At 54.2% G+C, this 26,415-nt stretch overlaps 2 protein-coding genes across 3 annotated transcripts in view; both read left to right on the forward strand.

Annotated features, from left to right (window-relative positions):
• Positions 1–3,194, forward strand: part of LOC116893951 (guanylate cyclase 2D) — a 34,755-nt gene extending 31,561 nt beyond the window's left edge. The window contains exons 18-19 of the mRNA XM_032895668.1: positions 535–620; positions 2,900–3,194. Coding sequence (XP_032751559.1) covers positions 535–620; positions 2,900–3,008 — 195 coding nt within the window. The 3' untranslated portion in view covers positions 3,009–3,194. The remainder of the gene's footprint in view (positions 1–534; positions 621–2,899) is intronic.
• An 11,061-nt stretch (positions 3,195–14,255) lies between these two features.
• On the forward strand, positions 14,256–25,326 carry Lrrc32 (leucine rich repeat containing 32). Of its 2 annotated transcripts, XM_032895669.1 has the most exons (3): positions 15,149–15,215; positions 19,178–19,272; positions 23,139–25,326. In XM_032895669.1, exons 2-3 carry the CDS (start codon positions 19,186–19,188, stop codon positions 25,041–25,043), a joined length of 1,992 nt encoding a protein of 663 aa, XP_032751560.1. In that variant the 5' UTR covers positions 15,149–15,215; positions 19,178–19,185; the 3' UTR covers positions 25,044–25,326. The 2 variants fall into 2 exon arrangements, with proteins under 2 accessions (XP_032751561.1, XP_032751560.1); XM_032895670.1 differs by lacking the exons at positions 15,149–15,215; positions 19,178–19,272 and adding an exon at positions 14,256–14,276.
• Positions 25,327–26,415: the final 1,089 nt, after the last annotated feature.

The following is a 26,415-nucleotide window of genomic DNA, read 5'->3' on the forward strand; positions in this document are numbered from 1 at the left end:
TGTAGCTGCAGGAGACACCGAGGGCATGGTCCTCAATCCCTTAGGGGCCAGTGTCTGCCTGTGACACCCTGGGATCGACAGGGATAGAGGAGGCCGGGGATAGGGGAATGAGCCCAGGGTAGGAGTGTTGGACTTGGGGACATGAGGCTGGTATGTCCTGAGAAAGAGGACAGAGTCAACAGAGGAGTCAACTCTGAGTCAAACTCTGCGGGCTGGAATAGCATAGGAGCCCAGTGTCCTACAGTTCCCCCCACCCAATCCAAGGAAGGCTGCAGTCTTCCAAGGGAAGATGGGGAGGAATTCTACACAGTGCATGCCTCAGCTTTTGAGGATCCCAGGCCTGCTTCATCTCTTTAACTGGTAAGTATTCTATTACTAACCCTCACAATGGCTTTAGGACATAACAGAGGAAGCACAGACAGGTGAAGTAAGTTGGTCAAAGTCACACAGTTGTAAAGAGGGAAAGCCAGGCTTCTCCTTGCCTGGAGATGTGGCCCAGAGCCTGGGCCTCTCACCTCTTCCTCTTTGTTCCAGGGGAAGGGCTTGGAGGAAACTTACTGGCTGACAGGGAAGACGGGATTTTGTAGATCCCTCCCTACACCTCTGTCCATCCAGCCTGGGTGAGTGAGGGGTTCCTTAAAACCACTTCCCTATTAGGGGTGACCCCGTTATTTTAGATTATCAAAGGCCTGACTACTGGAAAGACCTGGGAAATAACATAATTTTCCTGGCGCTAACCAAGTACTGTCTCTGTGTGACAGAATGGGTGGCAGCTGTGATTGTTCCACAGCCTGGCTGAACCACCATTTGGGGTGCAAGTAGGGTCCCTAGGATGCTCACTTGGCTAGCATGAACACTTCCTGTGTCCGTATAAAAGCTGCATGAACAGGCCACCTGTGGGCATGTCATGCACCCAGCACTGAGGGTCTTTCTCTTCTGAGCTGTCCAGATGTGTTCTTGTCACCATCTGCCACAGACACGGGACTCCTCCATCAAAAGGACATCAACAGCAGCATGAGGAAGATCCTTTAGAGCTTGGGCCTCTGACAGCACATTCTCTGTCCTCCATCCTTTACTGAGGGCCATGGGGAGTATCAGTGGGTTCCTCCAACAGGCTGCTCCTCGTTCCCCTGCCCTCATGAGCAGCCTCCACAGACAAAGGCAGCAGGCATAGATGTTATCAGAGGACAGAAGGTTCTGGGACCATGATGCCCAAGGGGCTTAGTCCATGCGGGAAATGGGACTGGGGGTGCACCAGCCCCTCCCAGATGCCTCTAACACATCGGTTCTCCACCTGTGGTTGGCCACCTGTTTGGGGTTACATACCAGATATCCTGCATACATTCTGATTCAAAACAATAGCAAAAATCACAGTTTTGAACTGACAATGAAATAATGTCCTGGTCGGGGATCACCACAGCATGAGGGACTGTATTAAAGGGTTGACTCAGCTGGGACTCACTGCTAAACATGGCTGCTCTGAGCCAACGGCTTCGCCCCTGCCAGTGCTTACTTTGCCGGACACCTTCTCAGGGGCTTCTAGGCCACTCACTAAAGCACACCTCGGGTCTCCCCACCCCAGAGCCTTTGTTCTTGCTGTTGCTATGGCTTAAGATGCACTGCCACTTTTAGGGGTTTCGTTTTGGTTTGTTTGTCATCGCGTCATTTTATTTATTTGCTTGTTTGTAGTACTGGGACTGAATTCGGATTTTACTCCTCCGCTGAGTCACACCCTCGATAGCCTGGCCCCTTCCTGCATTCAGGCCTCAGCTCACAGCCCGATCCCTCGGTTCATCTGATCTGGCCACACCCTGAGGAAGGCCCAGTCCCCTCCTGCCCTGTCCCCACCCAGGCTCTATCCATGCCCACAGTTCAGAGAAGTCCTTTCTGCCCCAGCTACTCTGTCCCAGGACTGGGATCTGCCGGCTTGGTTGCAATTTATCAACCCAGGCTCCCTAAGCTGATGTTTTCCATTCCTAGGCAGAAACTTTAGAACGTGCCAGAAACGTTTTCATCTTCTGGCTCAGGGAGGGAAGAAACTGAAGATTATCCGCAAGGAGCATCGCCTGACCCAGAGCCTCAGGCAGGCAGGGAAGGGTCTGTGCTCAGGCCTACTGTGAGCTCAGAGCATCTGTATACACACACACACACACACACACACACACGTATGCAAGCATGCACGCACGCACACAAGCGTGTGTGCACAGCATCTGGTTACAACGCTATCCCATCGAAAGTGAGGCTGAGATCAGAGGCAGGAGCCTACGCTGATTTTGTGATGGCAAAGCCATCTACCGGGCAACAGAACTGAGAGAGCCCCACCCCCATCACGCCTCAAGGAGACACCACAAAGCTCCCTTTCTCTTCCCTCTGCTCCTGCAAGCCAGCATCCATGATGTTCCTGAGAGCTGGAAGTGTGGTTCAGTGGCAGAATGCTTGTCTAGCGTCTATGCAGTATTGGGTTTTACCCCTGTGTAGTGCTGTGAAGTCTTGGCTGTTCCTCAGATGCCTGCTTCATTCTCAAAGCAGTTCTGGGGGTTAGCCAGCTCGGGGCATCGTGGGCAGAGCAGACAAGAAAGTGAACATTTATGGGGGATGTCCAGGGAACACCTTGTCCCAGGGCCTCCCAGATCCTATTCCAAGTAGAGCACAGAGGGGTGGCCACAGAAGCAGAAGACATCACGTTTGAGCATTGGGATGTTGTGGTACAAAGGTGGGACGCATTAGGTCAGTATGTCCCTTGTACCCACTGTGCCCAGTGTGCACCGTGTGCCCAGGGCAGGCTGCTGGGTGTCATCAGACGTAAGAGGGAAGGTATGACTGGCACCATTAAAAAGCCCTGCAACCTCTCTCTGTCGCTCCTCTCACTTTATGACCCTTGCCTTTTCTTTCTCCTCAGAGACCCATGGCAGGACCATATAAACCAAGAAATCCGGACTGGCTTTGCCAAAGCTCGCCAGAGTCTGGCTGAGCCCAGGAGTTCAGGGGACGCTGGGCCAGGTCCCTGATAGCAAGTCGGTGGGCAGGTGCCAAGGCAGCCAAGATGCCCCCATCACCCCTGCCTCCTACGAATGTCAGCTCCCTGGCTGCCTGCCACCATGAGTGGTATGAGGGGCTGGTGTCTTCCCTAGTGACTCTGGGGGTGTCCTTGCCTCCTGTCAGGAAAACAATAAAAATGGAAATACTCCCTTCCATCCTGCAGTGCTTCACTTCGTGTTGGGCAAGCCATTTGATGCAGAGAGCCCACTGTTTCCAAGTCTCTTGTTCCTTATGGAAGACCCTGTCCACAGCACATGGCTAAGGGCCCAAGGCCAGGGTAAGGAGAGCCTTTGCCCCCAGTGGCCGGTGCACACACCCACCCCTACTCTGTGTGTGTGTGTGTGTGTGTGTGTGTGTATGTGTGTGTGTGTCCTCTCTATTATCCTCCCTACGAACATCAAAAAGATTCTCAAAATGCCCAGAGTATACCCTTGGGCCCATAGGTAGCATCCAGTCCTGACTATTTCCTTGCCTCACCAGAACAGGTCCAAACTTCAGCACCTGAGAGCACAGTGCTGAGAGGCCAGTGTGGGGTCCCAGAATCTTGGGAGAGGAGCCAAGAATTTCTTGGCTGTCAGGAAGTGAGAGTTTGGAAGAATAATACTGAGGAAGAGGAAGAGGAGGAGGAAGAAGAGGGGGAAGAGGAGGAGGAGGGGAGGAGGAGGAGGAGGAGGAGGAGGAGGAGGAGGAGGAGGAGGAGGAGGAGGAGCCCAGCTCATTAAACAGCAGCATATCAAAAGAACGCTCCCTAAATCCCTGCAGCTGATTTCAGAGCCAGCAAGATCAGCTGACATGTAACTCATTTTCCTACTGATGGCTGGGGCCCTTTGGGAGAGGGAGATGATGGTAAGACTCTACCTGGGGGTTCTGGAGAAGCCTGTGTAGGTCACTGTGTCCAGATTCCCTTCAGCTGGCCTTCCCTACCTGCACAACTTTGCACCGAATCCTTTTAAGCCTGTGGAGACATTATGCCTGTCCACCAAGTCATCCTGTAGATGTTGAGAAGGGAAGTCCTCCTGGGTGTTGGTGGGATGTGGCTATGACTTGTGTGGTATAGCTACGGGGGACCTGCTTTCTACAGGGTCTTCACGCTCTGCCTTAGGCCTGTAGCTCTTACCAGGGGGCTTCCCTGTGTCTTCATCTGAGACATGGTTAGATAGTGAGGCCCTCTGGAGACTTGGATGTGTCCTGAGGCACACAGAGGTATCTGCACATGATGGGCAAACACAAAGAAATTGCCTTCATCTGGGCCTCAGTGTTCCGTCTGTGAGCTGTATGACCTTGGCCATCACACAGGTCTCTGAGCCTCGGTCCCTACTGTACCACAGAGACCAGATGAATTTACTACCTTGTGGGCTCTTGTGCAATCAGAGGGGGTCAGGGAGCAGAAGCCACACAAACTCGGGGTGTAGGACAGATGTGACTTAGGGTGCAAATGTGCAAGTGTCCTGACCCATAAATCTCTGTGGAGCCTTACCTAGACACCAGAGCTCAGACACTTAGCAGGCAGAACATATGAGCCTGTGTGAGCTGTCTCTGTGTCATGCAAACACTGTCTATGGGTCTCTGTGCCTGTGCACTTGTGTTCTGTGTTTCTGTGTGCATGTATCAGTGTCCATGTGGGCCTGGAGATCTGCAAGCCTGGCTTCAGCATGTGCGTTGTTGAATCCGAGTGTCCATGTAAACCCTGCTGCGTGTGTCATGCAGCTCACCTTTGTCTGTCCTAGAACATGTGCCCATGTACGTGTCGTGTCTAGTGTAACTGGCTTTACCCATGGGCTTTTACACTTGAGCAGTCCAGGAGAACAACCAGCCAGCTGATCACTAAGATGTCCCCACTGCTGGCCCAGGCAGCTGTCCCCAGGCTTCTGCACAGATGCCAGGGGATTTGGACCTGGGGTGGGGAGTGGGACCCTAGTTCTAAAGTTGGCCCACTAAGCACAAGTAGTTGTGTGAGTTGACCCCTCTGAAGGTGTTCCCCTGCCCTACACTTCCCTGTCATCCAGAATTTGGGAGTGGGCTGTACCCCCACTGTGCCCTGCATGTTGTCTGCTATAGGTCAGGCCTGTCTTTAGCTCTACCATGCCCACCACCCTTGGAGGAACTGTTTGCCCATCTTATGGACCAGGAGATGGAGCGTTGGAGGGGGTAGTGTGCCCTCTCCCTTCCCTGATCCATGCCTTCTAGTGCCAGAGAAGCTCCACCTCCAGAAAGCCATGGTCCCAAATGTGCTCCCAGGGATTTGCCTCCAGGACATAGCTCTTCTCTCCTAGCTCTGGGGCCTTTGGAGCTGGGTGCCGTGGCTCTGGAGAGAAGCCAGCCTGGGGTCTGCATGAATGAACTCACCACTCATGCAGGGCCTGAGCCTAGGCTCTATGCTGGCTGTCAGCTGGCAACTGAGATGTCCCTCTGTCCCACCAGCATGGGCTATCTATCCTTCTATCCTTTCGGAGTGAGATCTGAGGGAAGGGCCATCCCAGCCTGACTAGGAGATGGGGTCACACTTCAGCAGATGGGGTTCTGGTGGAGGCAGGTGATTGGGAGCCGACGGTCCCTCATCATGTAATAGGGCACAATTTGGGCAGTGGACTTGGAACACTGCAAAGTCTTTAGCTCGAAGCCAGCTCTGCATCTGTCTGCTCCATTGTAGCCTCCCAGAACCCCCAGATCTGTTGCCATGGCACATTCTACACTCTTCCCTGGGGCCCCTCAGACAGGGTGCTCCAGCTTTGCTCTTGTCACCACCTATCTAAATGGTCTTAGCTCTTTCCAATGCCCAGTAAACCGCCACACACCAGTCAAAGCCCACCTGAAGAAGCCTCCTCCAGTTGCTATAGTCCCTCCTTCCCCTCTGAATGAGTTAGCAGTTGCTATGGCTGGCATCTCTGGGGTGGCAGCCTTGTTCAGTTCATTTAGCCTAATGCCTAGGTAGAGGCAGGTGAGGGGCTGAATTAGAGAGTGGACAAATAAAGCCAAGGAGCCCATAGGCGTCTTACGAGCAATCCTTCCCTGGGATGCTCGGACTAATGCTCACACAGGACCCAGTGGTTTAGGCTCTACAGCATGTCAGATGGCCCTAGCCTGTCCTGAGCAGCCTCTGCTCACAAGCCCACAGCAATTCCAGCAATGCATAGCCTGTGTATTCCTTCCCAGACCTTTGACTTCCACCCCCTACTGACAGATTCCTTCTTTCTAGGTCTCTGCTTTCTGCTGTTTCCTACAGGAAGTCTTCCAAGACTTCCCAGAAGCCTTTCTCCCACCCCTGAGTGCTATGACTTTTCATTCCCAGCCGCTCTGGCTATACTGATCTGAGTATGCCTCTACTGCAGACCTGGGGCTTCCTGAGCAGGGCCTTGCTCTTGGGACTTGAGTCTCTGATCAGTGGAGAAGGGACTTAGTGTGGCAGCAGTGGTAGTGCAGCTACAGTGGTTAAGTGAGCACCAGTGTAATGTAAATGGAACACTGCTCAAAAGAAAGCCAAGGCTACACTTCATGGGAGGCCGTTAAATACTGCAGAGCAGGGACACAGGGATTGGCCATCTGCTATACAGTCTCTAGACAGCCTTGAGGTCCTTAATGAGAAGCCAAGGTCCCCAAGCCAATTCTGGCTCCCCCCCCTGAAGGGTCTAAGGTCTACAAGGCCCTCTTCCCTAATCTTCACTCACTGTGCCTGTTCAAGGCGCCAGTCTCAGAGAGATGTGTCTTTAGTCGTCCACTAGGGGGCAGGCAAGGCATTCCAGACAGGCTTTATGAGCTACAGGCTCCTGGGCTGGCCTGCCCGCTGGAAGAGGGAGGCAATGGTAAGACTCACTCAGCTGTATCCACTTGACAGGGGGCTCCACCTAACCACTGAAGGGCAGCGAGAGATGGCAGGCCCAGTGTCTCGTCACCACACAGAAGGCCTGGAGGCATTGGGAGGCATGTATCAAAGGGTTGGTTGGTGTTTCATTGGTCACACTTTCTACCAAACGACAAGTAAGTTGAGTTCATTTAGAGCATGTTCCTGGCTCATGTGGCATATTGTACCCTCTCCTGGGAAGCCGGCCAAATTGTCCTATTTACAGACAGCGAGACACTTGGTGGCCTCCCACTGATTGGCTCGGCCTTTCTTCTGAGCCCCAGACCTACAGATATCTCCTTGGGGAGTCCCAGGTCACCCAACTATGCAGGGTACAGCCAGATGTGTGTATATGCATGTGCGTGCACAAATGTGTACAGGTGTGTGTACAGGTGTATGTGCAGATTGTGTGCATGCACAGGCGTGTGTACATGCAATTGGAGCCAGAGGCTGAATCTGAGTCTTCCTTGATCGCTCTCCACCTTAGTTTTCTCGCTGTACCCAGAGTTTACTGATTGGGCTGGCCAATGAGCTCGTCTCAGACTCCCCACCACTATGATTAGAGGAGCATTTCACCACAGCCTCCTTTCTCTGGGAGTGCTGGGCGTCAGAACTCAGGCCGCTGTGCCTGCATGGCAAGCACTTTACTGACTTAGCCATTCCCCCAACCCTAAGGCCTGGGTTCCTTCAAGGCTTGGTCTTCCCCTGGGGCCTGGGCATACTGTGAGGCTCTCACAGCCTTAGGGCATTTTCATGCCACACCATAAGGAAACTAATGTGGACAGGTGTCTGGGACTCCATCTTCTCCACAGTGCCACGAGGTAAGTAGGGGCCATCCTTTGAGATGAAGGTATTCAGGTTGGGGTCAAGGTCACCCAGCCACCCTATGGCAGAACTGAACCTCAACTCCAAAGCCACCTCTAGCACCACCCTCGCAACCTCATGAGCTGCAGTAATAGGTGACACGGACACACACACACACACACACACACACACACACACACACACACACACAGTGGGGCCCAACAGTGGTATCATGATCATTCTGAGGTGAAACCAGAAAAGCAACCGGTTAGGCCAATGTCATGAACAGGTGTCTATGTGGATGGAGGGGCTAAGGTGGTCACTGTGAACAGGGGCAAGGTCAGGCTGATGGTGTGTCAGGCTGCAGAGAGCAAAGGGAAGGCTAAAGACCCAGGCCGCTTCAGACTTCTGCTTCTGTGCACGGCAAAAACCCCCTAATGTCTCTCCGGTCCCTCCCTTGGTGGCCTTTTCCTGGCTCCTGAGCCCAAGAAATACAGACCCCGGCACCCCTTGGGGCCATTTTTGCAGGATCAGCATGGAGCTCTACATGAAGTCCCTCTAGCCCTTGCCTCTGGAATTTTCCACGAGAGAGGGAGGAGGTGGGGAAGAGGGAGGCAGAGAGGGAGGGGCGGGAGAGGAAAGAGAGGGAGCGATAACCAAGGAGGCCTGGGAGAGCAGGAAGGGGAGGGCTTTTGGTGGCGATAACCAAGGAGGCTTGGGAGAGCAGGAAGGGGAGAGGGGGCCGAGGACATGTGTGGTTGTGTGATTTGTGAGATGGTGCGAGCAGTCCAAGGGAGGGGTGCTGTGAGCCCCGCCACAGTGGCGTCACAGGTCTTAAGCAAGGGAGTGGCCTGGTCCATGGCTGCCACAGGGACATAGGAACAAGAAAGGGGGCCTTGGACTAGAAAGCTGTCCTGGGGGAAGGGTGAGAACACAGGAGAGGTTCCAGGTTCAGAGGGGAGGCGGGAGGTGCTAGAAGGTAGACACGGGGAAGGATGCAGACCAGTGGCTGTGTGAACCGCGGACAGAATCCATTTATGGTGGCGCTGGCCTGAGGGCTTTGAACGAACTCAGTAGACTGAGGAGCTGGAGGCACAGTGAGGAGCAGGGAGACAGGAGAGCAGTCAGCTCCCTTCTAGGTCTGGCAAGGAAGAGGCCTGGAATTAGGGCTTTGTCCCTACTGCTGGAAAAGTACACAGGGAGAACAGCTATGTAGAATGCTCCTTCCTCCATACTGTGTCTGCCACAGGAAGCTGGGGACACCTACGGACCCATGCAGACAGGATCAAGTTTGTTCTGAGGAATGGAGTTCAGACCTCAAACCCTGGTGTCCTGCGTGCCTGACCCAGAGGAGTGAGAGAGCCAGCAGGCAGCAGTCGCCAGCCTGGAGAGCAGAAGTCCTGGACACCCAGTAACCATTTCCAAGACGGCAGGCATAGCCCGGCCTCCTTGTATCTGTCTGGATTAATCACAGGACCCCCATGGCTGCTGCTGTCTGATGCCAAAACATGCCTTCCCCCTCACTCCTTTTTGTGCCTTAGGAATCAGCCGAGTAAAAGACATTTGGCTCATGTGTAGTCTAACACTGAGAAAATCTGCTTCTGGGCCCTGAAGATGGCAGCCCAGTTCCTATGAGTGTGTCTACAAGTGTGCCTGTGTGTCTGAGTGTGTGTGTGACTTACACACAGAAAGGAGGCTTTCCCTACATCTCTAGTAAACAAATGAGGATTTGGGGGAGCTGGGACATTTTGTCCCTCCATACACACAAGATGTGAGCCATAGTTTGCATTATATATATATATATATATATATATATATATATATATATATATATATATAGTGTATGAGCGTGCATGTGTGCTGTGTGTGCTGTGGTGTGTTCTGCATGAGCCCTGCATGCTTGTGTTGAGGTGTGTGTGTGTGTGTGTGTGTGTGTGTGTGTGTGTGTATCTATGTGTGATGACTATGTGACCTCTCTCTCTCTCTCTCTCTCTCTCTCTCTCTCTCTGTGTGTGTGTGTGTGTGTGTGTGTGTGCGCGCGCGCACATGCTTGCACGTTCATGTGAAGGTTAGAGGTCAGAGTTGAGTGGCCTCCACAGTCACTCTCCACCTTATTCATTCAGTTTTGGTCTCTCACTGAACCTGGAGTTCACTGAATCCCAGGGATTAGCCTGTCTCTTAACCTCCTCTATCCCCCAACTCCTGCTCTCAGTCCAGCCCAGCACTGAGATTAGAAAGCACCACGCTCAGCTTTTAAAGAGGGCTCCAGATCCAAACTCATGCATTCGTGATTGACCAGCAAGCACTTGATCAACTGAGCCATCTCCCCAGCCCTGAGATGACCTATCAAGAGCTTGAGAGATTGGTGACACTCACGCCTATGTGGCGTTTTGTGTCAGGTGACAGGTCTTGTTTCTGTGACCATGCTCCAGAGATCTCTGACTGTGCAGAAGGCATAGGTGTTGCAATGCTGACACACAGTGTTGGTGGAGCACGTGTGTGGCTCTTACCAGCAAGTTAGTGACTGTCATAGGATTGGGGATGTAGCGCAAGAAGCTGAATCCACTTCCTACCTCCTGGTTCTGTGACCTTGAGCTGGTCACTTACCATCAGCATGCGTCACCTTCAGGATGGACACGATATTGTCATTGATGATGACCTAAAAACCTGCCTTATTAGGTATATCAGAGCTTTTCTGTGCTATAACTCAAAAGTTGCCTAGTCTAGCCTTCCCTTACCAGCGTGAGGCCACCTCTGGTAAGGAAGACTAGGGATCCTGGAAATAGGCTCCTGAACTTCCAACCAAGCTCTCACGCCCATGGGGATGCCCTGAGATGTGATCCTAGGCTGGGAAGATGGCTTGGTTGGTAAATATGCTTGTTGACCAAGCACAAGGGCATCTCTCCATTGTCCTTTTGTTCTACAGCTCCTTGTCCCCCATCACAAAGCTCCATGTCCAGGTGCCTCTCAGAGGGAGGTCCATGGACCAGCGCCTCAACACCTCTAAGGTTCACTAAAGATCCGGATTCTGGGGCCTCCAAGGTGCCAACCTGCTGAACCAGACCCACTTTAACCAGCCTCAAGAATCTCGTGTTAGGAAGTGTGGGAGCAGGAATCTCTCTTCTCTGAAGAGGTTGTGGTGTGAACCCGGGAGCTCTGCACCCAGCGTGAAGCATGTTGAAGAAAGTCGAGCTGGGCTGAGAACTGGACTCTTCCTGTGTGAGGACAGGCTGTGTTCTCACCTTACTGGCCTAGAAGGGAGGAGGCAGACGGCATTCCCTGAAGTGTGGGAAGGTGACCCTAGCGGTGGGGATCAACCACCATTGTGGTAGCCAGATTCCAGAGGCTCTGCTGAGCGTGGGACTTCTAGGAAGAGGGAGCCTGATGTCTACTGCAAACTCAGCCCAGGCAGGACCCTGGCATCTGGCCTCCATCTTAGGAAAGGGCCTCAGGGAACCACCAGGACAAGGTGCCCATTGTGAGAGTTTTGCCAGACCATTGCCCATGTCCTAGCGGTGCGTGGAGCCTGAGGGGTAAGGTCTCTGTGTTACAGCTCTCCCAAACCAGGCCTCCCAGGGCCTTCCTCCACACTGTTTCCATCTTCCTGTCACCCACGGAACTCAGGTTTTCCCCGAGGGAAGATGACACCACCGACCAGATGACCCAATCCTACACCATCCTCTTCCACACTGCCATCAGCCCCTCACCACCCCTGATGCTGGGCTCCATTCTACTGAAGATGATCTTGAGGCCACAGTGAGGATGTTGAGCTGAGGGTGTCCTGTTCCCTGGCAGGAGCCTTGTCTTCTACCGGAAATTCAGTTCTGCCAATTGCAGTACTGCCTCATGGACCATGGATAAGGTCATACCATACCACCCTCATGACGCTCTGACCTACAAATGGTTAACCGGGAAGCCTGTGAGCTGGGTCTCCCCACTTCCCAGCAGTCCCCGGCTGCAGCATTGTGGTTTCACGGTCCATGGCTCAGCACAGACACGCTATGAAGATGTTTAGAGCTTCATGTTTGTCTTAAAAGTTCTCACTTGGCACCTTGCCATTCCCTGGGGGCCCGGGGAGCCTGTAGGGGGATCAGTCACAGTGCTCACTGCTGGTACTCAGAGCCTGGAGGCCCCTGTGTGATGGCGGGGAGGGGGGTTGGAGGAAACTGGGCCTCAGCAACACCTGTTACCCCTGCATGGATGACTCGGACTTGTTCCACTAAGAACAGAAAACCAGCCCTCTGGGGGTCAGCCAGGCTCAATAGACGTGCTGGCTTCAAGACGACCTACCCAGAGGTCAGAATCTCTGAGCCTGTCCCTAAAAGGAGCCATGATGACCAAGGCAAGGGGAGATCTCCAGAAAAGCATTCACCCTGACCCCATTCCACAGCCCTCTACCCTCCACTAAAGCCACTCATTCCCCAGTGCAAATCACACACCTAGTTCCTACGTGGGCTTGTCTCCCTGGCCCCCAGCATTGGCTTTTGGCTTCAAATTCTCTTCTCTGATATGTCTGAACTGAACTTTCTTCTTGTCCCTTCAAGAGACAAGGGTCAGAGTCATGATCCTGAACAGTCATGGTCAGCACCCTGTCTGTCTAAGGTGAACAGGGGAAGAATGGGGGAAGCCAGGGTTCCGGCCCGGCAGTCAGGGCCCTAGTAGCAGCTGATGGGGAACTCCCTGGCTCCCAGGAGCCCGCATGGGTTGTAAGCAGGGTCACAGATGAAGAAGCCAGAACTGAGCACTACATTCTGGTGCCGGATGGAAACCTGTGCTTGGCTCCTGACTCCCAAGTGGTATTTACCAAATAAGGAGGACTGAGCCAAAATCGGTGTCCGGGCGAAAAGCAAGGGAAACTAAATTAGGGATCTGATCCTTCTCGTTCTGTCCTACAGGTAAGCAAGGACAGGAGGCTCACAGAAGTTTGGCAACATGCGCATGCGCACATGGGCTGCATCATCGCTGGCTTTCTGGGTCACTAGCTTCTACACCTCAGGCGTTAACCTGCCCGAGCAAATTCCTCCGGAGGAGTCTTGAGCAAGGCTTGGTGTCTGAGAGCCACTCTCGCAGAGCAGAATCAGTAAGTAAGGACCCAGGAAAAGTTATGCCCCCTGTCCGGATAGAAGCACGTCCATTAAAACACCAAAGGTCATGTCTGACCTGCCACCTGAGGACTATGTTGAAAACACCCAGTTTCTGGCAGATGGAAGGACAGAAAGCCGCCTGTCCTCCATAGGTCTTAGAATAAAGTGCGGCCCATGCCTCCTTGTGAATGAGACCCTGCTTGGTTTCTGGCATCCCCTCAAGACTCAGGCTCTGCCTCCTGGGGGTGGGGGGCATGTGGGGGAGTGTAGAGGGGGGAGGAGTATAGGGGAGGAGGGAGGAGGCATGTAGGGAGGAAGGAGGAGGAGGTGGGGGGAGGGGAGGAGTGTAGGGGAGGGGGGAGGGTGTAGGGGAGGAGGGGGCAGGAATGTAGGGGAGGAGGGAGGAGGAGGGAGGAGTGTAGGGGAGGAGGAAGGAGTGTAGGGGAGGACTTTTACACTTCTAGATCAGCCACCCTCCTTGCTCTAACTCCTCAGCCTCACCTCACATCTGCCCACAAAGAAGATGCTGGACAATTTTATTTCCCAGCTTCCCAGGGCCCATGGAAGAGGGTCGTCACTGGGTTCTTAGCCCAGGCTGTCTTATGTGATCTCCCCATCCATCTGATCTGTGGGTTTACCATTTATCTCACTCTGCAGAAACAAGGGGAGGTCAGAAAAGTCAAGCAATCTTCCCCAAGTCACACAGTGTGACAGTTCAAAGGGCAGAGATGCAGAAGGTGGGGGCTGAAGAGTTCCGGCTTGGTCCTCAGTCCCAAGAGACCTCTGTAGTGTGTGTGTGGGGGGGTATGCATGGTTGCCCCTATATCTTCTATCTCTTGGGGAGCCCCATCCGGGCACAAAACCCCATGTGCTTCCTAACCACAACCCCATCCCCTGGGAGCACAAGGGAAGCGAGCTGCTCATCCTGTAGCTTGGGCACCAGCCCTGCCCTGCCCCCACCTTAAGCCAAGCTGCCTGAATCTTTGTTTGTGCTCTGACCACACTCCAGAGTAGCCACAAACCCCTTTCTTGGTACATGACCCCATGGACACGAACCTGAAAAAGGTGTCGGACACCTAAAGCTGCAGATGAGGGGAGGAACATTCTCTAACATCCATTGGGTACAGGCCCATCAACTTCATCCTGTCCTCGTACTATGTCCAAAAGAGCAGCTCTTGTCATCCCATACTTTGCAGATTCAGTCTGACTAGATAGTACAGACAAGGGCTGGGGTGCTCCTGGGAGCCAGGACCCTGTGAGTTCCTGAGGTGGGGTGGGGGGACAGGAAGCTTGGCTACTCTGCTGCCCTGACATCAGGGGATGCCTCCTTCATGAAACTTTTCCTGACCGTGGTGTCAGGGTTCCCACTACTCAACACTGAATTAGATGGGAGGGAAGGCCCAGCTCCACCCTGGCTCACCCTGCTTGGTGCTGCTTACTCTCACGCTGGCTGCCGTTAAGATAGGGTGGACGGCTCTGAATCTTTGCTCATGCTCTGCCCATGCTCCAGAGTAGCCACAAGCCCCTTTTTTGGTACATGACCCCATGGACGCGAACCTGGGAGAACATTATGAATGCCGAACCAGGGACTGGAACACAGTGGCAACGCTCTTCTCCCAGGATCACCCATCTTTCAGTCTGAACTCAGCAGGACCCGTACCAGTGACTGAGAAGGCTAAGTACCTTGAAAAGGCAGCAGCTTTGGGTAAGTTGTGAGACTATCATTATGCAATTCAAGCTATGCGAGCCTCGGGTCCCCCAATTGTACGCAGTCTGAATTGAACTGACAAGTCTCTGTCAACTGGCTTTTCATACCTATTCGCCGTCCTATCCTTCACCCCAACTCCAACTCCTGGCCTCAGTTTCTCCATCCGTTAGTTGGGGACTTTGACAGGCTTGGAGATGACTTAAAGGCAGGATACCCGAGGTACGGGGAACCCCCTCAGGGTCGTCCCAGGGCCAAAGAAGGGTCACTTCCTTCCGTGCCCGAGGTTGTCAGTCACCTCTGGGTGCGCCCACCCCCACCCCACCCCACCCCCGCCTTAGTGCGGTGGCGCCAGGATTTCCTCCGCGGACCTGCGGCTCCCCGCATCCCAGACCTCGCATGCCCACGGCTGCACGTGCGGCTGCCCCCGCTCAGTTTCCTTTGTGATCCTTCTCCCTCCAGACGTTTTTCGGTTTCAAGTGCCGCCCTGGCCCGGGGCGGGTGATTCCAGAGCAGAGGTGATGTTCGGTTCCTAGGTCCGCGCAACAGGCAGGGCGGTGTTAGGACCCCGCGGCTCCCAGCCCCAGGGGGCGTGGCCGAGCGGGGTGCTATTTAAAAGGCGGGAGCCGCCCCCTCGCCGCCCGCTGGAGCGGCGCTGGAACAGCCGGGCCGCGGCGGGCCAGACCCCCGGGGTTGTGTGAACGATGTACGGAGGAGTCGGGCGGCGGCGGCGGCGCTGAGCCAGGTAGGGGCGGCGGAAGGCGGCGGTGCCTAGGGAGCTGGGGCCGGACTCTCCCTCTGCACCCGGGTCTTAGCTTATCTACCCAGGGAAGGGTTCGGATAGGCGTTCCCATTTGACAGCTGGGAAAATCGAGGCCGGAAACTCCGTGCGTGCCTCGGAGCATACAGCCAACCTAGCACTTCAGGATTTGAATTCAGGTCTGCCCCAGGCGGACATGGGCTTTCCACACCATCACTCTTGTCTCTGGAGGGAATACCCAGCACTCTGGGGAGACTTGAAGCCACCCTTCTTTATGGATAGGAGGGACCTCCTACCCCATCTCCTCCCTGACATTTCACATCATAGGCTCATTCCTTTGGGTTAAAGTCTGATCCCCTGAGATGTGGGATGTCTCTAGAATGGGCTGCCCTTAGTGATTCACTGCCCTGTGAGCCTTGAAGCTGCTCTCCCAGACCCCTTTTGCCAGTACATCATAGCAGATTGAGAGCCCTACCGCTCAGTGTACTCCTGAGCCAGGCCCAGGACCTGTGGGCTCCTCGGCTACCTTAGGAAGGAAGTCTTGGCAGTTGCTTTGGAGACACAGGGCTTGGATTCTGATTCTGACCCTTCTGTTTACTGTACAAGTGACTTTGGGTAAGTCATTTCTCTGAACCACATGTTCCAGGAGAGATTTCTACAGGGTGCCAGTGGGGTCTGCACTAGTAGAGACCACACAGCACTAAGGGACTATATAGATCTGGCTCGGTCCCAGTTTTAGCACACGTAGGGCCTAGGGATCAGGCACTTGGCCTTCCCAAACCTCCGTCCTCTGGTCTGTATATGGGAATTATAGTAATCACCTCACTTGGTGGTCATGAGAATTAAAAGACCTGTAATCGACCTATGGCTTAGAAAAATGTGTGACCTCCTTGTATAGTAGGGGCAGTCTTATTTTTATTATAGGATTGCCCCCATTATCTGTCTGTCTGTTTCCCTCTGTCACACACACACACACACACACACACACACACACACACAGAGAGAGAGAGAGAGAGAGAGAGAGAGAGAGAGAGAGAGAGAGATTCTTTGACACCTCTCCAATCAGAATCCAGCCACCTGCCTGCAGAGCTAGGACCTCTCTCCTCAGCACCATTGGTACTGAACCGTCAGGGAAGGACACTGTAGGGTCCCAGTGCTTTCCTGGTCACACCCCACCTCATCATCCCATGGCTAAGGATAGCCAGTGTCGGAATGGGAACTGGTGTGCGCTGCAGATGAATCACCCAGGCAGAACTTGCCCTGGGGGCCATACTAGTGAGTGCTGGGACTTGACAGTGACCCAGGGTTCGAATGCCTCTGGTCTTCCCTGTGGGACTGAAGATCTCAATGCTGCAGATGGGGCACAGCAGGGGGTTTCTCCATCATAATTCTGTGGTTCAGTGGGGGCTGTCCCTTCTGGATGTGCAGAAGCCCCATGGTGGGGTAGAACAGGACTTGGCAGAAGAAGGAGAGATAGGGTCCCTTTGGGCATCCCCAGCTTAACCCCAGGTCCTGACTTGTCCTTACTGCAGCCAAACTTCTGACGTAATTCAGCCACTTGTTCCCTGAGAGAAGTTTAGTGAGCATATACTTAAGGAATGAAGCAAATGAGAAATGGGGGGAGGAGGGATACAGCACCCAGGAGCTTGAGCAGGAACATCCTGGACCAGGAGGGAGCAGCAAAGCAGAGTCCCCAGGCAGCCAGGAAGGTACTGAGGTGACTGAGGAGTCTGCTGAGGGGAAAAAGGTGGTAGGAGGAGCTGATGGGTGAGTGTGTGAAGCCTGAACACTACTGGAGATTTCAAAGTGATTTGTAAGATCTGGCATGTGACTTTGAAACGTCACTGGCTGCCATGGATGGGACAGATTGTCCCGTACTGGAGGGAAGCAAGAACAACAAACAGTGGAGTTGGCTGTTACAGTGAAGGTGGGCAGCTTTGAACCTGGTGGGCTAGGGCAGGGAGGGGTGGGGGATGGAGGGAGTTGGGAGACCTCTCCTCATCTGCATCCCACAGAGAGATTTGCCTGCCGCTGTGCTCTCTATCTGGCTTCCCTGTGTCATGAGGTGTACCCACGGGTACTTTCATTTTAAAGGGTAGGGAATCATAGTGGGGTGTGCTCTGTGCCCCACACTGGGCTGTCCAAAGCTCAGCAACTTCAAGAGCCCGGAGAACACAGGGCATCTGTGGGGGACCAGAAAAGGCTCCCCAGAGGATCTGGCATCTAAGCTCCACGGGGTGAGGAAATATTCAGCTGCAGGGGAGGCAGAGGAAGCGAGGGTTCCAGAGGTCCAAAGGAAGCACACGTGTGTACATGTGTTCAGGGCCCAGAGAGAGTGGGGACAATGTCAAGTCAGGTGGGAGACAAGAGTTGGCCCAGGGAGGGCTGGCTGCCCAGGGCCTGGAGATGAAGGCCGGGGATTTTCATTTAGCTCAGAGTATGCTGCTGAGTTAAGCAGGTGGGGACTTCATTTGAACCAAAGGAACAAAATTTCCTCATAGCCTGCAGTGAAAGTGGAGCACTGTGGGGCAGGGCTGGGCTCTGGGGGAGCCAGGAAGGAGAGTCGAAAGGCCCATGCTGGCCCCTGTGTGTCTCAGCAAGATGGACAGCCACTGCACTGAGATTCATCCCCAGTGGGTTCTGACCGTCAAAAGAGCCGGCACAGGCCTGCAGATCTCTCCCAAGGCCGTCTTCAGAGGGACAAGTCTCATTCTCTTACCAAGCACCCACCGCGGGAGACCTTCAGGTGAAGAGCGCAGAGTCTAAGTCTACCATTTAGCTGTGTTGTCTTAGCTATATTCCACAACCTCTCTGAGCCTGGGTGTTGTTTTGGTTTGGTTGCTTGTCTTTTCCCTTCTATAAAATGAGACGTGTGAGGAAACAGAACTGAGTCCTTGTGGGGATTAACTTAGTGCTAACCGTCAGGTTTGATGGTGCTGCGACACTCTCACAGACTGTCTCAGCTGTCCGCAACAAAATTCGACACAGTTGACATTTAACCCCGGAAACAAGGTCAGAGAGATGACAAGACCCGTGTAAGGTCACCCAGCAGGAGCCTAGCAGAGATGGAGGGAGCAGATATCAGCCCTGAGGGCTGTGGGGTGGCACTCAGAACTAGATGTGGGGTGACACTCAGTACGGGAGTTAAGTCAATGCATGCAGTTGTTAATTAATTAGGTTAACAGACTGATCTGTGTTTCCCCAGCACCTGGCTCAAGTCCACAGGGATTCACCCCTGCTCAGGGCCTCTGAGGTCCCTGTGGGCCCATGGACCTGGGCAGCCATAGCCTTCAGTGAAAGTAGCTGGCTGGCAGCCTGCTGGGGTGGGGCTTCCTGTCGGTGCTCCCGCCAGCCCCTAACAATGACCAGGTCTGAGAATTCCAACCAAAAGTAAAAGGTCAAAAGGAAGGATTTGCAAAGAATGAAATGTTCCATTTGGGGCTAAGGACCTGGGATGGGGGCCTGTCTGGGGCTTGGAGGGAAATTGAGTCAGAGGCCCAACCTCCCTCCAGCCCTGCCCTAGGGTAGCTCTGTCTCCTGAGTGCCCATCCTAATTGCCTTCTACCAGGTTGGCCTTCTTTAATGTTTTGGTTACATTTTATTTATTAGAAGAGAGGGGTGCATGCGTGGAGGGGAGTGGAAGTTTAGGACCCATCATGTGGGTCCCAGATCAAACTCAGTCCTAATGGCAAAGGCCTTTACCCCTGAGCCATTTCAATGGCCTCGGGTGGGTTAGGTAAACGCAGATAGTCACACATGCAAGCTTTAAAAGTCTTACTTCCCCTGAGTAATGACTCAGCTCGACTTCAAACTTGCAATTCCTGGCCTCCTACCTCAGCCTCACTACTCTCAGCTCCCCTGAGGCCCACGTGCCTCCTGCTTTCCTGGGTCCTGCTGGCGGTAGAAGGAGCCGTGGTCTCAACATTCCTCTTTCCTTTCCACCCTAGGCAGAGCCATGAGCTACCAGATCCTGATACTCCTGGCCATGCTGACCCTGGGCCTGGCTATCTCTCAGCGCCGAGACCAAGTGCCGTGTAGGACGGTAAGACAGAGTGCAGGCAGAGTAGCGGGTACCTGTCCCACCTTTGTCCTGAGAGGGAGGGTCCCACAGCCCAGTCCAGGAGCAAAGGTTAGAGAACCAAAAAAGGATAGAGCTTTGCCTTAGTATTTAGTATTTGTTGAGCATACACTAGGCTGTTGAGCCTACTTACCCAACAATCCGATTTGTTCCCATTTTACAGAGGGAAAGTTTGGAGACCCAACCAAGACCATTCAGCTAGTGACAGTGGAGTCCTCTGGCTCTCTATTCCTCAAGTTGTCCCTCTTATAAATGGCTGGTCTTCTAGGAAATCCTGGGCTACACAAGCTGAGAAAGGCTCCGCTGTACTGATCCTCCTGGGTACACATCCCTTCCCTGGCTGGGCTCCTGGACTTGGCCTGCCTGCTGGACTGTTCCTCACTTATTACAGCCAGGTCAAATGCCACCCTGCCCAGGAAGCCTCCCCCACCATTGACAGACTGGTTTCCTCTGTTGCTCCCTCCTCTGGCTCCATGTCCTCCACCCATCTCCTTGCTGAGAAGACTGAGGTTATGTTGCTTCATGCACAGCCCAAGACTGTCTTACCTGGCCAGCCAAGAGCTCCTAGAGGACAGAAACCAGGCAAACATTCGGAAGACATTGTGACCCCGCAAGGCATAGGGAAAAGAGCCTCTAGGTTAGTGGTTCTCAACCCGTGGGTCGTGACCCCCACAAGGGTTTCTATCAGACATCCTGTGTATCAGATACTTACATTAGGATTCAAAGCAGTAGCAAGGTAACAGTTATGAAGTAACAGCAAAATAACTTTGTGGTTGGGACTCACCACAACATGAGGAACTGTATTAAAGGGTCAGTGTTAGGAAGGTTGAGAACCTACTTGTGAGGCAGGACTAGAGAGAGAACAGGCCCTCCACCAGCTGCACTTGGGCACAGAATGGATAGCTGCATAAAGAGGGCTGAAATGCCAGCAGCCCTTTCCTGGGGTCTGTGTGCCCTGCTGTGGCCACCGGTTCCTTCTGGGAGACCTCCTGAGAGGCTCACACCCCAGAATAACGAGAGCCACGACCCCAGATCTCACCATGTGCTCACAGCCTTGGAGGTCTGAGGCCTTAGATGGCGAGGGCTCTGGCACCCGCAGACACAGGGCATGGGGCAGGGACTCTCTGAGAAGCATGAGATAGGAGAAGACTTTCTGAACTATCAAAAAGAGCTCTATACCTAGCTGCAGAAGAGACATGTGACCCTGTGGGCCCTGATGTAGAAGTGACAGAGACGGGATTGAAATCCAGCCTCCCCTGAGCAGGTCATTGCGGGAAACTCGCCTCCCATGTATGGATGGGAAGTGAAGTTGGATAGCATGCCCTCCCCCTCCCCCAGCTCAGGAAGAAAGCAGAGCAGTGGTTAACACAGCAGAGGGAGGGAAGATGCTAACCCCCAGCCAAGGCCCCCATCATCTCTGCACCAGAGACGTCTGGCTGTCAGTCAGAGCTCAGCAATAAGGGCGGGGAGGGCACCAAGAGGGCCCAAGCCCTCAGGCTTCTTCTGAAGTCTGGGCTGGATCACAGAGGTGGGTACCAGGTGCTTCCCTGGACCTCTGAGGTATCTGATAGGCGGTCTCAGGTTATGCCAACCCCTGTCATGGTTCCTCTGGAGCTGGTGTCCTGGGGAACCTTTGCTTATCCACAAGGGAGAGGACATAGGCGTACGCTTACATGGGGGAAGTGGGGCATGTACACTGCAAATGCAGAGTCCGTCGTAGTGCGTGGTGGTGTTTGTCCAGCCAGCCTGGGTACCCGGGCAGCTGAAGGCTCAGTTTACACAAAAAGAAACCCACACTAGCACTGAGTTCATCTTACTGCTGCTTACAGCAGGGTGGTCCTGGGAGGTAGGTGCCAAGTAGGTGTCTGGTTTCTGTGAGTGGCAGTGATGGGGGTTAATGGGTCTGCTAGAGCCTCAGCAGCTTTTCCTGGAGGTGTAAGGCTAGTCAAGGTATTTTAGGCATTCACACAGGTGCCCATGTCAGATGGTGCCCCACCTCACCCCATTCCCCTTGGGGTCCTTGTGGGAGCCTCAGAGCTAGGTCAGGCGGGGAGGCCAGACTTGGGTTTCTTCCTTACTACCTCAGCCACTGGACCTCTATGACACAGGCAGGTTACTGCCCGGGCAAGCCTTGACCTCACATCTGGACAGCAGGTGAGCTGGCTCACTCGGCTCTAATGCCTCTTTCTGGCTTTAATCTGCATATCTGGATTAGTTCTTCTCTTTCCGGCATTGATTGAATCGAGGCCCCTTACTTAAGCACAGATGTCTGCGACTCATTCATAAAAGACATTTCCAGAGGACTTTCTTTGGGCCAAGTCCAAGACACCCATGTCAATCAAAGTGGCCCCTCTCCTCTCAAAGCTCACTGTCTGCAGGTCCCCATTCAGTCACTGTTCAGGGGCACCAAGCCATAGGGAGAAGGCGCAGTTAGGGAGGGCCTCTGGGGAAGACAGGTTAGGATTCCCGGTGAGGAGTTCTCATACAGATCTGCTCCATGCATGTCCACAGATGGTTATGCAAGAGTGTGAGACCAGTGCTAGTCGTGGTCACTGCATATAAACTGGATTGGGGTGAGTAGACGGGTTGGGCAGTGCCACAGACAGTCTTGGTGGACTCTGTTCTGTGTTTAGGCCAAGGGTACCATAGGCTTGTGGGGTTCGAGCAGTCTGTGGGCCTTGAACAGGTGGGTAGTTGGGTAGGAGTGGATGGAGACAGTTTAGATGCAGGGGCAAAAACTGGCTGACGTAGCCATTACACTCTTTGCTAGGGAGGGCGGGATACCTGGGGTGAGAATCTGGGAGCCACCAGGTGGAGACATGCATTTGCATAGAGTTATGACCCTTAGAAACGCATCTTGTGGAAGGAAAAGAGTTGCCAAGGGCCCTGTGTTCGAATCCCAGCTCCCTCCACATCAGCTGGATGATCCTGAAGTCTCTCTTACCTTCTCCAGCCTGGACTTTGGTAAAAATATATAATTACGTCAGAATGCCCCTTTACACCGAGTAGGCTGTTGTAAGGCTCTGACAGGGTCACCAATCTGAAAGTCCTGATGTGTAAAGTAGGTGCTGGGAGGGACAAGTTAATTTTGGGATGAGAAACTGGAGTGTCCATGTTGATGTGTCCTATACATGGTCATTCGGTTAAATTGTCATCGGGTGACACCTGTTGTGTTCTGGTATCCCTTTACCCTGCTCTGTCTCCTTACTCCTACTACCTTTGGGGTGCTGTGCTGGACCAGACCACCAGAGTGGGGCCACTGATGCGGGGGCAGATAGCAGCTGCAGAAAGGTTCAAGTCCAGAGCCCACTCCAAGTCACAGGAGGAATGTGGTCTGAGGCTGGCTGGACCAAACCAAGGAACTGGCAGGAAAGCCTGCGGGTCTCCCTGTTGCAAACATCTTTTCCGGATGACACTTTGAGCCTAAAGCTAGGACTGTATATCTAGGATGTGGCAAAGACCCAGGTGTGGAACTGGACGCTACGGGCCCACCTTGGTCATGTTGCTTCTTGGTTCTGGATCACTATGAGTGAAACATGTTTTAGTTTCCCACAGAGCAGGACAACAGTCAACACATACGTGTTCTTAGCACTATCTACTATTTCTCTGTCTACTGTTCCCTTCTGTTTAGCACCGGCAAGACTGCCAGTCAGGGACAGAGAGCAGCATGGGGGCATCAACTGGGTGGGGGCAAGGCTAACATCCCAGGTCTCTGGGGTAAGCACCCCATGCTTAGGGAGAGGGTGAGCATCTTTCCTACAGAACCCTGTCCCCACCTACTGTACTGTCCCCATTAATGCCAGCTTCCTTGCAACCCTTGCTCTCCCTAGGTGAACAAGGAGGCCTTGTGCCACGGCCTCAGCCTGCTTCAGGTCCCCTCGGTGCTCTCACTGGACATCCAAGCTCTCTACTTGTCCGGGAACCGGCTGCAGAGCATCCTGGTCTCCCCGTTGAGCTTCTATACAGCACTTCGCCACCTGGATTTAAGTGACAACGAGATTAGCTTCCTCCAGCCGGGGGTCTTCCAGGCCTTGCCCTACCTGGAGCACCTCAACCTGGCCCACAACCGGCTTGCCGCGGGCATGGCACTGAACAGTGGTGGTCTGGGCCGCCTGCCCCTTGTGGTCTCCCTGGACCTGTCTGGGAACAGCCTGCATGGCAGTCTGGTGGAGCGGCTGTTGGGTGAGGCTCCGAGGCTGCGCACGCTCTCCCTGGCAGAGAACAGCCTCACTCGCCTGGCACGCCACACCTTCTGGGGTATGCCCGCCATGGAGCAGCTGGACCTTCACAGCAACGTCCTGATGGACATTGAGGATGGTGCCTTTGAGGCCCTGCCCCAGCTGACTCACCTCAATCTCTCCCGCAACTCCCTCACGTGCATCTCGGACTTCAGCCTCCAGCAGCTGCAGGTACTTGACCTGAGCTGCAACAGCATTGAGACCTTCCAGACGGCCCCAGAATCACAGGCCCAGTTCCAGCTGGCCTGGCTTGACCTACGGGAGAACAAGCTGCTCCACTTCCCTGACCTGGCCATGTTCCCAAGACTCATCTACCTGAATGTGTCTAACAACCTCATCCAGCTCCCTACAGGGCTGCCCCAGGACAGCGAGGACCTCCATGCACCGTCGGAAGGCTGGTCAGCCTCTCTACTGTCCAACCCCAGTCGGAATGCCAGCATCCACCCCCTCTCCCAGCTCCTAAACCTGGACCTGAGTTACAATGAGATTGAATTGGTCCCTGCTGGCTTTCTCGAGCATCTGACCTCCCTGCGCTTCCTCAACCTCAGCAGAAACTGTCTGCGATCCTTTGAGGCTCGGCGAGCGGGCTCCCTGCCCTGCCTGGTACTTCTGGACTTGAGCCACAATGTGCTGGAAGCGTTAGAACTGAGTACCAAAGTCCTGGGGTCACTGAAGACATTGCTTCTGCAGGACAACACCTTGCGAGAACTTCCGCCCTACACCTTTGCCGGCCTGGCCAGCCTGCAGAGGCTCAACCTACAGGGAAACCAGGTCAGCCCCTGTGGGGGACAAGCAGAGCCGGGTCCCCCGGGCTGTGTGGACTTCTCTGGGATCCCCACCCTCCATTTTCTTAACATGGCGGGGAACTCGATGGAAACACTCAGGGCAGGCAGCTTCCTCCACACCCCACTTACTGAGCTGGACCTCTCTGCCAATCCTGGTCTGGATGTGGCCACGGGAGCCTTGGTGGGCCTGGAGGCATCCTTGGAGGTCCTGGAGCTTCAAGGCAACGGGCTGGTGGTCCTGAGAGTAGACTTGCCCTGCTTCCGTCGTCTCAAGCGCCTTAACCTTGCTGAGAACCGCTTAAGCCACCTGCCTGCTTGGACACGGGCTGTGTCCCTGGAGGTGCTGGATCTGCGGAACAACAGCTTCAGCCTCTTGCCGGGCAATGCCATGGGTGGCCTGGAGACCAGTCTCCGGCGGCTGTACTTGCAGGGAAATCCACTCAGCTGCTGCGGCAATGGCTGGCTGGCGGCCCAGTTGCACCAGGGCCGAGTGGATGTGGACGCCACTCAGGACCTCATCTGCCGCTTTGGCTCCCAGGAGGAGGTGTCCCTGAGCCTAGTGCGTCCAGAGGACTGTGAGAAGGGGGGGCTGAAGAATGTTAACCTCATCATCATCCTTAGCTTTACACTGGTGTCCGCCATAGTCCTTACCACGCTGGCCACCTGCTGCTTCCTCCGCAGGCAGAAGCTCAGCCAACAGTACAAAGCCTGACGGGGCTGTGGGAGCCTCTTCCCACTCCCTGAGGAAGCCAGAGAGGCAGGGAAGCTGGGGTCCAACTCAGGTTACACAGTGGCCAGGGACTTGGTGTCCCACACACTGCCACGTGGACTACATACGTGGTCCAGCTGTGGCGCTCAAAGTGGGACAGTTCACTGAACAGGGGATGCCAATAGCTCTCCACTGAGCATGTTTCAGGCCACACCCATCTCCGCGTACTAGTAAGTGAAACACGTGCCTATCCTCTGGCAAGAGAGGCTGTCACAGAACCACACAGTGACCCCGTCGTATGACCCCGTCGTATGGGCTTGAGGTGGGGAGGCGATGGGCCCCCAGACCCCGCAGCCCCCAGCTGGTCATGGAGAACCCATCCTGACTGGCCCGTGAGTCGAGCCCGTGAGAGGATCTGTCTGAGCCTTTCCCACCCAGAGCTCTGTCGCATCTGCTGATAATGACTTTCAGCCTCTCTGGAAATGAAGAACTCGTGACCTGAAGAGAGAGCTGGAACTTCCCCCAGAGGTCTTAAATCTAGCCTCCTGGGCTAGACTGCAGCTCCACAGAAGTGTGGTCACCTAGGCTTCCACGCGGGCCCGGGCCGTCCTGTGGCCTGCCTCTGACAGGCCTTTCTCTCCAGCACGCTCTTCTGTCACACACACTGACCCTGGTGCTGCCTGTTCCCCAACCCCCTGCTCAGGCCTCCTTCCATCCCAGCCCCACCCTGGCTTTTGAGCCAAGAGAGGGAGAGCCTCAGCGATCTGGTTCTGCTTTGTGCTCAGCTTAGCAGCTGCAGAGGCGAATTCAAGCCAACTCTCAGAGGTTTCCATGTTATCTGGGTTACACACAAGAAGAAAACAAGGTTCCTTACGTGTCTCCTCTGAGAGCCTCGTGGCTGAGAGAGATGCCGAAGCCAGAAATGAGTCAAGTCCATGTCCTCCCACCTCTGGGGCCAAGGCCTGGCCAGTGCGGTGCCTGTAGGCTGTCAAGTGGACAGGAAGGGGCCCTACCCCAACCAGGATCCAAGCATACCTGCTGCGTATACCCACTCCCTCTCAGACAGGCACCCACAGACCCTCTGTCTCCCTGCCTCAGTGACCCTTCTCTGTAGAAGAGTATGAATTCTTCCTTCTCTTCTTGCTTCCCAAATCTCATCCCTGGAGTTTGAAACCATTGGCTGTAATCTCCCCACTGAACAAATAGGGAAACCTAGGTGCAGGGCCTTGCTCAGAATCACACAAGTCAGTGGAAGAAACCATGGGGGGAATGCAGCTGCAGCCGTAGGGGGTTTGCTTTGTTTGCTCAAAGCCCTGAGCTAGATGCCTGCATTTCCCTCCTCTCAACAGTCACAGCACAAGGCCGGCTATCATTC

The sequence above is a fragment of the Rattus rattus genome, chromosome 2, assembly GCF_011064425.1.
Source record: "Rattus rattus isolate New Zealand chromosome 2, Rrattus_CSIRO_v1, whole genome shotgun sequence".
Taxonomy (NCBI): domain Eukaryota; kingdom Metazoa; phylum Chordata; class Mammalia; order Rodentia; family Muridae; genus Rattus; species Rattus rattus.

Coding starts and splice junctions, on each gene's coding strand:
- Lrrc32 (XM_032895669.1), top strand. CDS start 19,186: ATGAGCTACCAGATCCTGATACTCCTGGCCATGCTGACCCTGGGCCTG. Junction 19,273..23,138: donor ACCAAGTGCCGTGTAGGACG/GTAAGACAGAGT, acceptor TGCTCTCCCTAG/GTGAACAAGGAGGCCTTGTG.